Raw genomic sequence first — 18,093 nt, 5'->3', positions numbered from 1 at the left:
CCGCAAGCCTCGCTAGTCAATCGGAATAATTCATCTCCCGGCAATCAGCTTCTCAAGTCTCAAAACTCGATTACTCCCGGTGTTCCCGAAGTAACAATCGAAAGTAAAATACCTGATAGTGGAATATAATCGACATAGCACCAAGTTGGTTTTAAATTCCAACTAGGATCTGAGTTACAAACGATAAAAAATAGTTTTAACAAATAGCTTGAATACTTTTTACTATCAATTAAACAAATAAAACTATTTATAGCCTGTAAGAATATTGACTGATTAATCATCAAAGAAGAACTAATTTTACGCAGTAAAGGGATATAATTCGTTTCACTTTCGATTTGATATCCTGCCTGATTTGTACATTACCTGCTGTTCAGTATCATACCTTATATGCATACCGTCACATTTATACACCCCAAGCAGTAACAAACAATAACAGCTCGCCCCTGACCTTTTTCATACTTTTTAACTTCCCTAAGTCCAGTACTTCCCCCAGAAGTAAATTAAAAAAGTGCATCAAGAACGCGACAGCATTATTTCAGACGTCAACTTCAAGAGGCGAAAAATCGCTGTGATTTGCAAGATCCGCTTCCTTGAGCAAAAGAATCGAGAATCAGAGTTCACGCGTCAACTCGTGCAGGCTCTACTCGAGATACAATCGCTTGGAGCGCAGATTCGATTAGTGCCTCTGCACTAATACACACGCGAGTTGAGTTCTGGACCTCGTGCGCACACGTGTCCGAGAGAGCCGGAACTTCCGATTCACGTGGGCGCGGTCGCTGGTTCGCTCTCACGGAGCCGCCGAAAGCTATATAGAATGTATTTATGCAAGTTGCGCAGCAGCGTGTGGATGGAGCGGGCTCGCTGATCTGTGAAACTCACTCTTACCCTGTTTATGCGCGCCTATCATGCGAAAGAGCGCTTGGCCAGCGCGAAAAATCGCTCGTGCGCGCCAACAGTGAACGGGGACCGCAGGGTGTTGTTGCCTGTATTAGCTTATATAGAAAAGCATGAGCGGACTGTGTGGCATAATGCCCGGGAATTTGTAATACGGTCGTACTTGTTAAGAGGAAAGGGCTTAACATGGGATTATTTTACAATTTATTTATACCTGTATATAATATACATGTATTATTTATCAGACATTTATTTATATGTAGAGCAAGCACACTGCCACTTAATTTTTAATGAAAATTGTTTTTTAATTGTAAGCTTATACTTTGATGCTGATTAAAAAATTAAAATTTTGTTTCACATCGTTTCCGTGTTTTACGTTTTCAAATTATTAAAATTTTGTTTAAGTCATGTGTCATATTGTTTCTTTAACAACTAGTTTGGAATATCATTATTATGATTGATCAACAATAATTTTAATCTTTTTTATGTTTAGGTACTTGGCATAGGCAAAACTAATTGTATCTAAACATGAATAGCCACTCATAAGCCAAGTCGCACAAATTCACTAAGATAAATATGCGGTTTGTCTTTATATAAACTTTTTATTGGGTGTTTTATGATTTACTGAAATCGACATTGAAATTTAATAAGTATGTGAGATTGATAAAAAAAAATACAAAAATAACAAATATAATATAAATAATGTTCAATAAAGACAGTTTTTCAAAATATTTTGCATAGAAGCCCGAACATGTATTTTGTTCGAACTACTACACGTAAAAAAAAACTGTAGAACATCAAAACAACTTAACAAATTATATACGTCTTTTAATTTCTCTTGGATATAAAAAAGACACATAATTCCTGTTTTAATGAATGATTTCTATTTTGCCAACTAACATTTTTAACTTGAGAGCGCTGCCAAAGAAAAAGTATCAAAGTTACGCAGGGAGTAATATCCAATGTAAACCAGCTGTTGATGATTTACAAATACGAGCACTAACGATTTCACATAGTGCAATTGAAGCTAGAAAGTGAGAGTTTGTGAAAAAATTTATTGATTTATGATAAAATTCATGTATGCACGGATATCGCTACAAAAAAAGATAAAGTCCATCGCTCGGGAATAAACTTGATTTTTGTCATTCTAGAACTTAGGATCTAAGATATGTTCACTCTTACATGAGAGTTCTAAATAATTTCATGTTTTCCAAATTTTTGAATGATTTCAAAACAATTTCTATCGATATTCGCTGCCATAGTAGAATTGTTTACTAAATAAAAAGAACTTTTTTCTATATATTTCAAAGTAATTTAAGATTTTTTTAAAACAAACTAAATATTGATTAATATATGCGATTTCATTTTTTAGAGTTTTTTTTTTAACGAGACCTGAACGATTTACATTTAAGAATGGCTAGGACTACAGTTTCCGTGACGTACAACACCAAATGAGACTTTTCAAATGCGTTTATCAATTTCCAGCCATCCACGGGGATAGAAATTCAAAAAAGCGCGAGGAGCAAAATTTTCATCAAATCACGGCTTGTCATTATCGTATGCCATTTTCTGTAGTTTAACAAGCCTCTTATATCCTGTGCAACAGGGCAAAATACGAGCATCAGATCGGTTCGTTTGTCCCGACAATAGCCCCCTCAAAGTAGCAGCGGAGAAACGTGTCATGAGTGCGTAATAATATACACAGGCTAGCGCCGCTGCAGTGTAGGTACACAAGCAGCAACAGCAGCGATCACACGCCCTTTTTCTTCCACGTACTTATACTCCCTCCTGCTCATGATCACAGTCGATAGTGTTCCTATGAAAAGCGGCTCATTTGAGCCTGTCTGTACGACGGCCAAGTCGCCGTCTCAGCTACCGTGCCGATGACGAGGGATGAATAGAATGGACTTTTACGGGCGGCGCTTGGGCAACATTGGACGACGGCCAAGTATTATGTGTCTACCTACTATCACGCGCTAGGTGGACCGCCTGCGCGCTTTTATTACTCCTGCGCACATGCGCCGTAGTTTTCAAACCGTTAATTACGGCCTGGCCATTAATCTCTTGCGAAAAATAACGTCTACAGACGACGCCGTAAAACGTCGCTAACTTTTCGATATCGCTCTCTTTCTGCTGACAATTCGAATGGCTGCGTAGTCTGTGGAGGATGCATTGTAGGGGCTCGCTCTTAATTGAAATTGAGTTGCGAGCCGTTGTCGAAAGACAACGGTATTTTCGCAATCGAGAAATTCTGGGTGGACGTGATTTCTTGGCCTCATGGGGGATCGATTATAAAATTGGAGCGATCGCTGTGATTTTCACATGATTGTAGCTTTACTCAACAGATAGCATGGGTTGTATGAACTTTTGAAGAACGATGCTTTACAGAGTCTTGAGCTAAACGTATTAACATGTCCGTATACGCGGAACATGTAAACAAATAAATTTATTTGTGAAACGGTTGAGTCTATCAAATAACTTTTTAGAATTATTATGAATCATTTTCAGTCTACTTGTCATTTATTTTGTACAATTGATTAAAACAAACTCAATTAATTTAATAAACTAGTAAAGTATAAGTTACAGTTAGATCAAAATCAAATCCAGGATAATTTTACAACAAAATATTATATTTTTGTTAAACAACGAAGCGGCCTTGACATCTATTCTTGTTTTCAGGTGATTCCAGCACTTTTGCTGGCGTCAACGCAAGCGCGGAAGGTCCAGCTACGGCCACGCATACAGGAAACGCAGTTGTACTACGAGGACGAGGAGGCTCAGCCAGCCGAGGCAGATGATTACGCCTCGCAGGTAGCCTATCAACCTCGTACCCGAGCGTTACCTTCATCTCGCTCCAAGGACACGCTTCAGGGCTCAAAGCCACCCCCAGTCCAGACGATCCGCAACTACAACAAGGTCAATGACGACGGCTCCTTTACTTTCGGCTACGAGGCAGCCGATGGTTCCTTTAAGGAGGAGACCCGCGGCACGGACTGCGTGGTGCGTGGCAAGTACGGCTACATCGACCCCGATGGCAACAAGCGTGAGTTCACCTACGTCTCCGGAAACCCCTGCGACCCTAACGCCCCTAAGGATGAGGACGAGGAGGATCTAGCCAAAAAGCAAGAACCCGACGATATCTCAGGTCCAGCAAACTACCCATCAGTCAGGCCCGTGAGCTTGAGGCCCGTCAGGCCAAATAGCAACAGCTACCCCTCGACGACTGCCAAGGCGCCCACTACGATATTCCAGAGCGAGTACCAGCTGGTGGATGACGACGCCAGTCAAGAGCTTGAAGAGGAGCCTACTAAGCCCCAGCAGCAGTTGCGACCCTCTGCCTTCCGCCGGCCTCAGTTCGTACAAGTTGTGGCCGAGCCTTCGTCCCCCCTGTACCAGTCACACTCGGCTACAACCAGTCCGACCCTCTATCGGCTCGCCTCAACCGCAAGCGCGCCCCGTTACAACTCAGCCACGAGTCCCGCGCCGCCCACACGCCAGTCCACCTACTATCACCAGCCTATAGAAACGAGCACACGCGCGGCCCCCGTGACTCGTGCCCAGCACCAATCGGTGGCAATAACACCCCGGCCGCACGTGGCCCAGGTAGCTGCCCAGTACGTCTCACCCAGTAGCACTGAGAGACCCGGCGTTGTATTTGCACCTCGCACCGTCACCCCCGTACACTCCACTACCACAGCCACGCCACCCAGCCAGCACCTCGACTTTGTAGCCGAGCTCGAACGATACGTCAACTCAGTGGGCAGTCCTACGCCCCGACCCCAGGTTGTCCAGCCGCAGCATCATTCGAGGTTTGTCAAGCCAAACACTTCCCTGTCGCCGCAACAGCTCTCGTCGTCCGCTCGGCCCGATCCCATCTACCAATCCGAATTAGTCTACGACCCCCAGACCGGTCAGTACAACACTCAGCTCTATCAGACACTGCCGCAAACCCTCGGCGATTTCAGCCTCAATCACAAGCTCCAACCGTTCGTAGCCACAGCCCAGCAGCCCCTGCTCAGCCTGCAGCAGAGCCCGATTTACCGCTCAGCGGCCTCCGTGCCCCAGCCCGCTCAACAGCCCGCGCCCCAGCTTCAGCCGAGGCGGCCACCACCCCAGCCTCAAGAGGCCGTATTCCGCAAGCAACAGAGCCAGCTTCTCCAACAGTCTCACCAGCTCTATGCTCAGCAGCAGCGCCGTCAACAGCAGCAGGCCCAGCTGGTCAAGCCTGCGGCTCAGCAACAGGCCCAAAAGATACAGTTCCTCCAGGAGGCGCCTCGCGATGGCCAAAACTTTTACTACATTGCGGCGGCGGCGCCGCAGGGCTCGCCTGAGGCCGCCGCCGGGCCGATCTCCATCGGACAGATCGACCAGTTCCTCCGCGGTGGCTTCTGAGCACTACCACGTGTTTGAATAATCTCATCCTTGTCATCATTACCAAATCATTACCATCCTCATCGTCATCGTCATTATGTCACCATCATCATCAACTTCATCACTCTCTTGTTTAGCTCTCTGTTATTATTATTAATTATTATTAATATTGTCAAGTCATTCCAATACTCTCATTATCGCAAGCCCCACGACCATTAAGGTTTTTCATAATAACCTGAGCAAGCTGCCGAGTGACTCCCAGCCTTCACCCCTAAATTTCTTGTATCATTATGTATATCAGGCGATTGTTACCGCGACGATTATGATGAATAACAAGTGATGATATATTAATGGCCTTGTGATTGCAGCAGGCTGAGGGAGTTGTCTTGTGAATGCTGAATTGATGCAACGAAACATGTACCATGGGCGTTGGTGTCGTCGCGCGGCATTTTAAATCGAGATAGTGGTGCATATATGTGTTTTAAAACCGTGGATGGTGTTATACTATCATCCAGTCCTCCACTACCATTTGTGCATTGTTCAGACGGGTGTTAGGTCTTGATAGAACTTCAATATTATCATCGCAATTATACTCACTCAGTATAAAATTATTTTCCTAAATAGATCCCTCAATGAGAAGTGACCACTTCACCATCCCAGGTTAAAAATCTCGCGGGACGGTAGTCAGACTACGACAATACTCGTGCATGCGGAGTAGGAGAGGGTCCCCCCAGATATTGGATAACTTGGTCTGTTAATTTTATGCAGGCGAGGATTTGTGGGTGCAATGATCTCGTATGCGTGTGTACCTACGTAGCCTTGGCAAACATGCACTTACTAGAACCAGGTGAAAAGTAAAACAAACATGATAGCAGCAGCAATGAGAGGGAAAAGTTAGCGAGTACCTGACGTGCAAGCAGAATTTTCAATGCGTAGGAGCGTGAAAAAACATTAAGAATGCGCCGATCGATAACGCGTGTAATACAGACGGAGAGAAGGGCCAGGGGAAGGAGCCGGACTTTCGATCGGCCGTTCGTTTGGCGCTTTCGCGATTGTGTCCGGAGATCTGGTGCACGTGCGAAAAGTGAAATTTGTACCGTATGCATACGTATACGCAAACGTGGGGGAGCTTATGCTTCTACTTGTATACGAATACCGTTACCGAGAAGCACGGAAAAGTCCGAGAAATTTGCTGAGAGTCCGGGACGCTTTGAATACTCGAGAGCTGGTCGTGATCTGACTAGCCACGCTGGGAGTGAAGGACACGGCGCATTTGCGAGGGGAACGGTATGCCCGATCACTAATGTTTCTTACAGCTAGACAATCTTGGTTTTCGCGCACTTTTCTCGTCTGTAGCTGTTTATTTTTTCTCGAGAGACTATTCACTTTCACGCATGGTATCCAAATTATCTCAGACTTCAAAAAATATTTGTAATGTTGTATTTCCTATTCTATTAAATATTTTTTATTTATTATTTATAAATACTGTTTGATTTGAACTCATTTAATATTATTTTAAAAAATCCTTTAGTTTTATAGTTACGAGTGATCATCGATTGAGCAATTACATAAACTGTCCTTAATATCCGATCGTCCGTTAATTCGATGAATATAATGAGAACAAAGACATGCGGAATGATGCCAAAGTTATTGACTTGGCATAAAACACCTGAGCATATAAATAATCAGTCTAGTAATAGGTTAGAGCAACGCACTTGGTTCAAAAAAAAATTAGCGTAAAAGGCATTGAAATTCTCCGTCTGGTGACGGTTATAGCACATGCATCGATATATACATGGAGGTTTTAAATCGCAGTGTATTATAAGCACAGTTCTCATAACGCTTTGGAGGTCGTGGTAAGAATCCGACACGAGTCGAAGAAGGAGAGGACCTCTCAAGCAAGAAAAATTATCAGAGCAGCACTGCATCGGTCACGAGCTATACATGCACGGGTTGTAAAAGCATCTCGTGAAGGAGCACATCAAACGTTCTTTGCCGATCGATCGATCACTTTTTCCCACTCCTTTTTACAATTCTTTCTTATCATTTTCTTTTCTTTGCTGTGCCGTGGCTCGATCCTTACTTTCTTTTTTGCACCGAGGCCAGAGTGCCCTCTGGAGAAAGTACGTAACTCGAGAAAACGGCCGAGAAAGACGAGAGCGAAACAGACGCAACGATTTAATACAGACTGACCGCATGTAATGTCGACACGCCCAATTTTGGTACACCTTTGATGCTTGGCAATTGCGTTCGGTATTTCATGTGAGTTTCTTATACTACTGGGGCTTCATTCAGTAAAACCATGCATAGAAAAGCCACGACTTGACAATAACTTATCCTATTTTCAATGTACTTCATAATAATTGACTAAAAAAATCCTCGACCCTGAAATGCATCAGCTTTAACTCTACCCTTTCAAACTTACCCTTTTTGCCAAAGTAACTGCGTCTCTTTTTGTGTGAAACCGTTTGAAAACATTCAGACATCATACAGATAAATTCAACATTAATTTCTCGACAAGTAATTTCGATACCTGAATACCATCTGTCTCGTTTCATTTCTTATATCATGAAGTACTAAATACTAGTTTTTTGAAAGACTAAATTCGTAATAAATAAAACAGTACCTTTCGAGTATCCTTAGCCTCATAATGTATCTCACATTGAAAAATGTAACCTTGAAGTTTTTAAAGAAAATACTAAAAAAAATTGATTATCAGTCGTATATATTATCATGGCCAAGGGAGCGATTGAAATACACTCCTTTTATCGCGTTTTGTGACTCGCTGAAAGACCTTACTTTAACCCTTTTGCCGTCTGTAATGCAAAACCAACAAAACTATAATGAATTCAAAATGATAAGTAGCCTCAACAAACGTCGAAACGAATGGAATGTATCGTGCTTTCATAATAATTCAGAAATTCGCAGAAAAAATGTTTTCGGGATCCCTCTAGTTCACGGTATAATATACATACATCTTCTGGTGATTTTGCAACTCGATTCGAAAACAAAAAGGAAAAAATCCTCGCACCCTCACTTTAGAAAGTCCACACTCGAGCCGGAAAACTACACTTGCGCAGCTAGTAAAATTTTACGGGAGGTATAATACATAAGAGTACCTATACCTACTGGTTACTCTTTTGCTCAAAAAAAAGACTGGCGAAAAAGAAGAACTCCAACAAGGTATCGAAAAGAATCGCGAGAATGCCCGAATAGAAAACGAGCTATCCCATAAAATAAAGAATCCTGTTTACGGAAATATTGTTTTAAGTAATTCATGTATATTCAGTTTCTACATAATTAGTTCAAAGAGCAAAATAACTCATAGATCAATTAATTTTCACTATCTACTTTTAACTGAATGTACGAAAAAAATTTTTTTCCAAGTTTAAAAATATTTTATTAACTAGTTAACAACTAATTTCTTGGTTTATCAACAAAGATTTCTTAAATTATATTTTGATAGCTTATCCGAAAAAGTGGCAATCTAAAGATTTTAATTCAACGTTTCTTGCTGCATTTTAGTATTATTTTAACATTGACAAGTAACATTTTTAAATTCTGTCCACATATAGATCCCCAAAAACAATTTCGTCCATAAACAGGGTGTTTGACCTTATTATCTGTGATAATAGATTGATCTCCCACGAATCTGTGCAAAGGTCAACCCCGCCGCTATTCAAGAAACACTGGTCGCGCTTCACGTGCGACTCGGCACGCGAAGAGTGTTTAAAAAAGAATGAGGACTCCTTGCTGGCTCTTTCGCTCCGCTCTCCCTCTCGGGGATCTCGCGCGCGGGAAAATCGACGAGAGCGATCCGATTGCTGTTCAATGCACTGGCGCGGTTACGCAATCGCAGCCAAAGTGAATTTACACGGACCCCACGGTCGCGCGCGCGAGCGCTTGTGAGTGTACCTACATGCATACGCTAGTATGTGCCACTTGCATGGGCGTGCTCAACTTGTGCAGTACTTCAGACTCCGTTCGCTTTGGGCTTGAGCGCGCACTCTTTCTTATACGCTCTCTCGGCTGAGCATGTATACAGTACGTATTCTACAGGTACCAGGCTGTGGAGATTTAATACGCTCATATCAGGCCCGATATCATTTTATTTCGCGGTTATATAAACAAACGCTGGCCACGAGCAGCAGAAAAGTACAGTATAACAAAGGGGGAGGGGACAGACGGTCTTTTGCTACGGGACTCTGGTGTGCACGCTCGGGAACAATCGTACGTGTGTGTATTAATGGTAGCTGCGAAGAAAGGGACGCAGAAATGAGACTTTCGTTTCTGTTGGCGCGCGAGCCCAGGAATCGGGCGTAATTGAATGAAAAATGAAATGTTTGATTCGCGAACATGATTTACGGCGTATTATTGATCGATCGTACTGCTTTGAACACGAATATTTTGATTCTTCATGAACAGCGAAAGATTAACAAAATTTTTTTGTTGCTTTTTTTTATTAATCATGGCTTTGTTTCTTCTCTTGCAAACGGGAGGAAATTTGCAAGTCATTTTCGCGTATGATAATTTTTTACGCTTTCGGTCTCCTGCTTCTTTCCGTTTGATACGCATAAACGAAAACAACCTTTACGCTGAAAGGGCTAGTCTCCTTTTACACGTCAACTTATATTAATTGGCAAAAAAAGAATAGATAAACAACTTTGGACCGATAATGCTGCTTGCACGTTAGTACTTTACTTTCCTTTGCTTAGCATAGAACCATTCTACAACTATCGATTTTATTGTAACAGCTTTGCTATGCACATATTACGTGAGGCATGCGTGTGTGCACGCGAGAGATCACCGCAGACCCACATTCAACTGCATAACATATAACTAGATTTCCGCAAAACCATATGTATTATTTGAAAAAAAAAAAAAAAAAAAGATACGTTTTTTGACGATGATAAAACTGTTTTGTCAAGTAACATACAATCATACTTAAAAGTATAAATGAATTTATTTTTAATAGTATATTTCACACATTATGTTCCAAATACAGACCATCTTTACAAACATCTTGGGAAACTTTACCGCTCTACATTAGCGAGAAACAGGACAGAACGTAGTTATGATTCGCGGTGATGATAGATTATTTGACCAGACTATTATTATCCACGTTCGTTTAGATATTCGCAAACGAATTGCCCACAATTTTCTCTGTACATGTGAGAAAAAAAAACGTTGCGTCGGGACATTTGCATTGGGGGTGAATAAGTTATCGCCTCTATAGGCTGGATTCCTCGAGATTCATAACAGTGGCGTGGCTCATGCTATTTCCCGGTAACGATGAGGGGATTAAAAGTGCTATGGTTCTGCAAGTGCGCAATTTTGTAGGTGAGAAAATAAATCAACCGTGGCTACCGACGATATACACGTACTTTACATCGTATGCATTGAAGACTTGATTTCGAGAGATCGCTCTCTCTCTCTCTATCTCCCTCTTGCCTTTGTTAAAATAAATCGACTTCGAAGGATACAACATAATTATGCTATCGCGATGTCTTTACGTAACGTTTTATCTCCTATTGGGCCGCAAAATAGTGTACTGATAGATTTTTTCGTTCTCACGCTGATGTAAAAATGTATAAGCTCGAGAGATGATACGCGTGACTTGTTTTGAGGGAAAAACGAAATATTGCCCATATGATATTTATAACATTAAAAAAAATTGTAATTTTTATAAGAAAAAAAAATGTCCTCTCGAATACTTTGAAGAAGTTTGTACCGTAAGTCGATGCTCTTATGCATCGACGTAACCCATGAGCCTGTAATAATTGTATACTTTATTTATATACGCGTACTTATTATTGTACATCGTTCTGGCGATTTTGGTCGAGATCAAGTCTAGTTTTAGCACTATAAAGCCATACAAAATGATCAAAATATTTGTATCTTGTGACAAGTAGCTTTTTTGCACGCTTTTATAACTTTGAAAACCTTTCAGAAAAATCAATGTCTGAAAACATTTTTTGAAAAATCGCCAGTACGCATAAGTCAATACCTTGTATTGCAACACGGATGGATCAAACATTTTTGTAAAATCGTAGTAGTCTACCTATATATCGTTTTATTTTTAGTTTTTGTCGTTTTTTCCACTTATCGTTTCCAAGTGCTCGATCCATACATTATGTTATGATTATAACCAACTACTGACGGTCCATTTTGTACATACATACTATATGTTATTATACGAAGTATCGCTTAAGATTTAATGTGTACTTAGTGTATATTATACTTATTAATTGTATTGATTAAGCAAAATAATCCAATCTTTATTTCATCAAAGAATTACTGTGGAAAAATCATGATTATATCGTTATAGTTAATATTTTTGTACTGTTTGTAAGTGAACGATCGTAAAAAATAAAAAAATAAAACCTTATGAAATACGTTATATCAAGACAGTTATGATCGGTGCCTTATTTTTAATTATCTCTATTTTTCACTTGACGACGAGAAAGACGATAAATTTTTTTCATCGTCATCGCTCAAGTCAATTTTTAACTATATAAACATCTCTTCTACGCCCAATCACCTTTTTACAACTGCCCTAAAACTTGAGCGATTTCTTTAAAATGATCGTGAAATGCTGCTACGGAGAAAATTACCTCACATCAGAATGCAAAGTAAGTATGCGTATGTAGGCAGAATACGTAACTGGCAATCGCTAATGCTAAGGCATAGTTATCTCGACACCTTTTTTTACGACACTCAATGTATTCCTTACTCGGATCTGCATGGCATTGTTTTTCATTTTTCCGGAGGCTTCGACCCGTACCAATCTTAGGATTCTTTATTGCTTCAATTATTATTTCGCAGCCAGGAGTATTATGCAGAGCGCTCTGCGAGTTACATGGATGCGCCTGAAATTTTCTGAAAATATATAATGCTCATTTAATCGAACACTGATTTTCCACACGTTAAAAAGAGTTTCGGGTTCAGATTCGAAGCTGAGTGAAAGGTGCGTACAAGAATAATTCTATATAAATTCACTGGATGACATAGAGAACTATGATTTTGGTACGCGTGTATCGATACTCGCACACGTGCAGCTTTTCCAAAACAATGGCTGACACAGCACCACCTGTATCTACTTACTGCTTACACATGAATGTCTTTTGAATGCGTAATCCCTAGCTACTGCTTCTAGATATAGTTCATTGATTTTTACTAAACTATGAAATTTCATTTTAAGGTGACTTTGTTGTGCCACAAGAAAGGAGAGAATGGACATTCAAGGGGCGTATATGCACCGCGGAAAAATTTTCCGCTTATTTTTATACTAATGATTTGTCATAGTCGCACCTTAAAAAAATACTAAAATTCGTTTTTTTTGCTAAAAGATAGAGCAAAAAAATCTGTGACTACATTTCTGTTTCACGAAGACTAGACATTTTCTTTTTTAATGTGATTTATTCTAGTATCACGTTCTATAAGACAACGGTACCATCAAATACCAACTTCTACTTTGGGTACCCTTACAACTAAGACAGATACATATTTATTTTACTAAATTAGGAAGGTACCTAGTCTTCAAGTAGAATTTGTTACTTTACGGTATTGCTGCTGTTATTTGGTTGCTATTGTTTCATTTTCATAAAATCGTGCTCTAGAGCTGTGCAACTAAAAAGTTGCATCTCGTTTGTAAGCTTTATACCTTTAATGTTTTGTCATTATTAAACGATCCCACTTTATATTAAGCAAAAAATAATCATACATATTTCAATACGCTGTAGTCAGTACTAAACATTTTTGAAACTTCTATGGAGGAACCCAAATGCGATCAATAACAGTTGAAATTGTAATAGTCATAAAAGTGGTTATTAAAATGTTTTATATTCAATAAAACAGCCTGTAAACAAACTCTTCAATATCGATTTATAGCTTGTTCATCTACTCAGACCATAATTATAACCCAGGTATGAAAGCTTCTCTTTTTAGCGCCACACCGTAAATCCAACTGTATTAAAGTACACGTTTAAAGCGTATAGTTGAAATTTTTATTTTTTCTAAAACACATTACCGTAGTGTTGATAAGCCTTTCAAGAAAAATCAAATTGATATTTCGTAAAATATTTATCCAAACCTATTGAGCTAAAAAAATTTTTCTTTAACGATCGACATGAAAAGGCTGTATGCTAATAGATTTTGCACAATGGTTAGCGTATTAAATCTGTGACAGCAAGTCTTTTTACTCCGTAGGTTATATACGTTGGTTTTTTCCTTTGAAAACTGTCCAGTTTAGTGAAACTGGTAAAACTACTTGATTCACCATGGATTTGGTTTTTCTTAAAATTTTTATTAACATTACAGTAATGCAATTTGTAAAAACAGAAGTATTAACAATACGTTTTAAACATGTATTTTAATTCACTTGTATTTACAGTGTATATTTACAGTAAACAACACTCCAACAACAAAAACAACAGCAACAACAATAACATCGGTAACACCAGAAACTTTTCGCGTCTAGTTCTTTATTAAGTAATTAGGCGTTACGCTTCGGCTGCGAGTCACATTTCGTAATAGAGCGCACATGCGTGTTCGTAACACTCTAGCATTAACGCGTCAATCCACAGGAACACAACGAATTCCGCTACGAAGAAGACAAGCACTGCTCCTCTGATGTATAGCATTAATATGTACCTGCCTCTACGCCCTCTCCTGCACTTACGCGCTACTCTGTTCCCTCATTTTATTTTCTCCGTTAGTTCGCTCGCGTAACTTGGCACAAATAATCGTTTTCGGTCGAAAACGATCCCCGATGGAGCGGCTGCGACGTCGAAAGAGAAAACCACGTGAGTGACCTGCATGGACTTATACGGAAGTAGCTTCCACGATACTGGAAAAGCAGCCGAGCCCGAGGCGAGACCGCAGAATAAACGCGAAAGCCATTGGATTCCGTGGGATTAATGAGCAGGTTTGTTACGCGGGCTTACGTGAAAAGTGACCGACTGCGTGTAAGCCTTTAATTTTATCAAGAAGAATAACTGGTTCAATCGTGCGCTTCCTTTTTTTTCTTCTTTCGTTAAATATGCAGAATCTCGACAATTTTTTGCAAACCCAAGAGTTTATGCGGTAAAATAACGCATGACATAAGAATGTTGTAATACTCCATGGATAAATAGTTTTTGTTTTCTTAAAATACTATATTAATTGTTTTTACTAAGTAAATGATTGATACCCATTGAAAATTTAAGTTTTTCACGATGTTCAGATGCTCTAATGTTTATTAAAAAATAGAGCGGAATAAAGTCTCAATCATGGTCGAATATGTTATAGAGATAGCTAGGGAGTGACTTGAACAAATTTTCTGCAACCTTGACTCGTGGAAACAGGCTTTAAACTCGGGAAAGATATGCCATTAATAAAAAATAGAAATGTATTAGATAATTTGTAGCTTCGTTTTTCGATAACTTTCAACAGTTCTATTGCTCTTAACAGAGTAAATGATTTTTAATTTTCTCATCATTTTTCTCATCATCAAAAATCATTTTTTTCGAAATCGAGAAACCAATACATAAACTTAAGACCTTTGTGAAGCTATGAAAAATATAAAAGAAAATTTTGAAGCTCCAGATCATTAAATTTAGAATTTTTAAATTCTGAAAAGTAACTAATTATATTTATCAATTGCACATGCAGTATAATGAAAATTTTTAACATCTTATCATTTAAGAAAATTATAGAAGAGTTGGGCTATATTTAAAACCCGTTTAATTCTTACCAAAAAAATTTTTTTGTAGATAGCTGAATATTTAAGTAAACTAAATAAGTGGAAATTCGTACTGAAATAATTATAACAAATATTTGGTAAAAATTTCATTCACTCATGTTTTGCAAATTATAGTGTTTAAAAAAGTCCCAAGTAACATTATGAATGATTTCTAACTAAAACGTTTTTCATTATTGTCGATAAATAAAAAAGACATTAAAAAATGATAATATACAGTTAAATAAGCAAAAAAAGCATCGAACATATTTGTATGATTTTACTTTATACACTGCAATTAGTAGAACCCTTTTATCTTTTCCTATTGCAGATAATACAACTGCAAAAAACGAAAGTGGAAATAACCAAGACCGCACGCTAGACGTTCCGCTTTTTTTTTCAATCGTCTGATTCCTCAGCCGTGCATATTCGTTGGTAATGAGATTTGACTCATCACATATCAGCTTGCTTCCACGCAACGTGTACCTCATCGTGTACCTCATCACCTAGCACGTCGCTCGTACACTTCTGACAAGGTTTGCATTTATCGCAGACTCATTTTTTTATAATTGAGTATGCACCAGCCTCGTCATGATTTTCACAAATGGAGCATGCGTTATAACGTGCAAAAAAAAATTTTTTTTTTTTATCCCTACATCAATTTTCGGTGCGAGCAAAAGTTTCCACTTAATCAACGTTAGGCCAGAAGTTAATGATGACGTGGGAGTTTGGAAAATCATCGAATCAGTGAAAGTAAATGAAAGCGAAAAATGCGAGGTACACCATACCTCTTTGCTAACATTAATACTCCGCATCGACTACCGTTGTGCTGTATGAGTTTCTTTCTTTCCTATTTGCCGTGTGTAATTAACGGTTAATTTAAGTACACGGTTTATCGTTTCGTGCTTGCATGCGAAACTATTTGAGGCTACCCCTTGTTCCTTAATTCAAAGGCTATCAATAACGTAACATTATACGTAAATTGAAGATATAATCTTGTAATTATATCTGTGTGAGCGCATGGTAAAATTGAAAAGAATATTGGGACGTACATTGGGTATTTAGAAAGTGCGAGGTATTCCGCGGGGTCTGCTCTGAAATTTGTATAACATAAAAATTTATATGTGGTATCGCATTTGTGTTATCTCTTAGGTATCATTATATTGTAAGAAATGCAGTGTATGTTATTAAAAAAAAAAAATTTGATTATATAACGTGCAGGACAACTTACCCTTAACGTTCTCTTCAGATGTAGTTCTCACGTTACCTCTAAATTCAACAGCTGCATCTGTAATCAGAATTTTTTTTCTACGTGAGGAACGTTTTTAATAAAATTTTGTATTTAAAATAAAGAAAAATTTGTTATGGTGCTGAGAAAAAATCGCATAATTGTAAGAAACTTTATTAAATACCAGAATTATGAAAGGAACTGTTTTTGGGTGTAATTAAATGATTGTTGAATTGCCCTAATTATTTTCTTTCATCAGATAGCAGAAATTTATTCAGAGTCATGCAAAAATGTATTTCAATTTTTTTCGTGAGAATATAATATTTCTCGTACCAAACACTTTATGTGATATATTAACAATGTACGTTGGTGTATAATAACAAGTCTTGCAGAAAAAGTAGAAAGCTTTTATTAACTGAGTACGAATAAGTGTTTTAATTAGCTCATGAGAACGAAAAATTGTTGTAAAAAATGTAATTACTAAAAGTTAAAAAACTAGGGTTGCACAATTATACTATGTAACATGCGTGCACATTTAGAACAATGGTAGTGCAAAAAAGACAGCAAGCATGTTGCTTGCCCTTTGGCTGCAAAAAACGCAGCTGTAAAATAAGGTCGTAGTGTGCCATCATGTCTACTGGTTTCATAGTCATTTTGGTTCATAATCTCAGTATATTGAAGCGTTTAAATATGTAAAACTTCTGTAATTATTCATAAAAAAAAGTTCTTAATCACTAATACCTAAAAATTCGGATTCCATGATTTTAGATTGATCTCACCGAGCTAAAAAATTTTTTTTGCAATACAGATGAGTTACAAAGTATTTGGATGATTTTTCTTTGCTCGTATACTTGAATGTAATTTCAAAAAATTATTTAAGGCTTTTATTACTATTTATTGTAATATGATATAAATTGTTAAACACATCAATAAAACTATGAGGTGACTACTTTTTGAATTACACAATTTCACTTTGAGTGTTTATATTCTTACTTTCCACTATCTTTAAGTAGTTAAGAGGTTGTATTAAAGCAAACATGATTACTTATAGTAACAAATAAATAATGTTGCAAACTATAATGCTCGAAGTTTACTGAAAGTTCACAGAAAATGTATGTATGTAGTATACACCTATTAAATACACGTGAGCAAGTTTTACCGAATCTGTTTTTCTAGTTTTCCCTCATTCTTGTTGTGGACACTCATAAAAACCAGTTTTGATACGAATTACTTAATATTTCGTAAGAGTTCAGCTTGTCATTTTTTTTTCTTTTCATAGGGTGACACAAGCTCCAATCCTGACGTGAAATCGAGCTCATAAACGGGTTTGTTCGATTAATAGCTACTATTTATTTTTACTCGACTAGCGACTTGCAACTTGTAGCCTATTTTAACGCTGAAAGTAGGTTTATTACCGTTACAAAAATTTGACCATAAAGACAAACACTTCAATTATGTCTTACAAATATGTCAATGAAAAGAAAATCATAGTAACTATTGCATGCAATCGCTGCCGAAGTTTTTTAAGTTACCTCTAGGCTTTTCATGCATACAGATTTTTTAACAAAATAAAGTAATACGGCTACTATTGTGACATAAATTAAATTTAGTAATGACTAAAATTTTTGCAACAAACATCATAAACTGTAGGAAGCCTAAGAGCTTCCCTACACAAAAAAACAATTTAAAATCATAAAGTCGTTGTATGCAAGTGTCTCTTGAGAAGAGTTACGTATACCTAGTCTACAACTGCTGCTGACTCTCACTGTATTTACGTGTTAGCGTGTAATTTAGAATTGTTTTGATGGGTTGTGATGTCGCGTGATAAGAGCAATTACGTCGGCTGGTAGTGGGACCGACTTTTTTCAATAATAAGTGTTGA

The 18,093-nt window shown here is 38.3% G+C and overlaps 1 protein-coding gene across 1 annotated transcript; it reads left to right on the top strand.

Moving 5' to 3' along the window:
- Nucleotides 1-3,305: 3,305 nt before the first annotated feature.
- LOC106639579 (uncharacterized) lies at nt 3,306-5,286 on the top strand. The gene is made up of 2 exons (XM_089596828.1): nt 3,306-3,326; nt 3,574-5,286. The coding sequence occupies exons 1-2, from the start codon at nt 3,306-3,308 to the stop codon at nt 5,284-5,286; spliced, it is 1,734 nt and encodes a 577-aa protein (XP_089452954.1).
- Nucleotides 5,287-18,093: the final 12,807 nt, after the last annotated feature.

This window comes from Copidosoma floridanum, unplaced genomic scaffold, assembly GCF_036245765.1.
Source record: "Copidosoma floridanum isolate Cflo_tuat_1 unplaced genomic scaffold, Cflo_Japanese_pri ptg000030l, whole genome shotgun sequence".
Classification (NCBI taxonomy): Eukaryota; Metazoa; Arthropoda; class Insecta; order Hymenoptera; family Encyrtidae; genus Copidosoma; species Copidosoma floridanum.
This window is presented reverse-complemented; position numbering and strand designations above follow the sequence as displayed.

Excerpts from the sequence above, each read along its gene's own strand:
- LOC106639579 (XM_089596828.1), top strand. The coding sequence starts at position 3,306 with ATGTCCGTATACGCGGAACAT. Across the intron at positions 3,327-3,573 it reads TGTCCGTATACGCGGAACAT|GTGATTCCAGCACTTTTGCT; the intron begins GTAAACAAATAA and ends TCTTGTTTTCAG.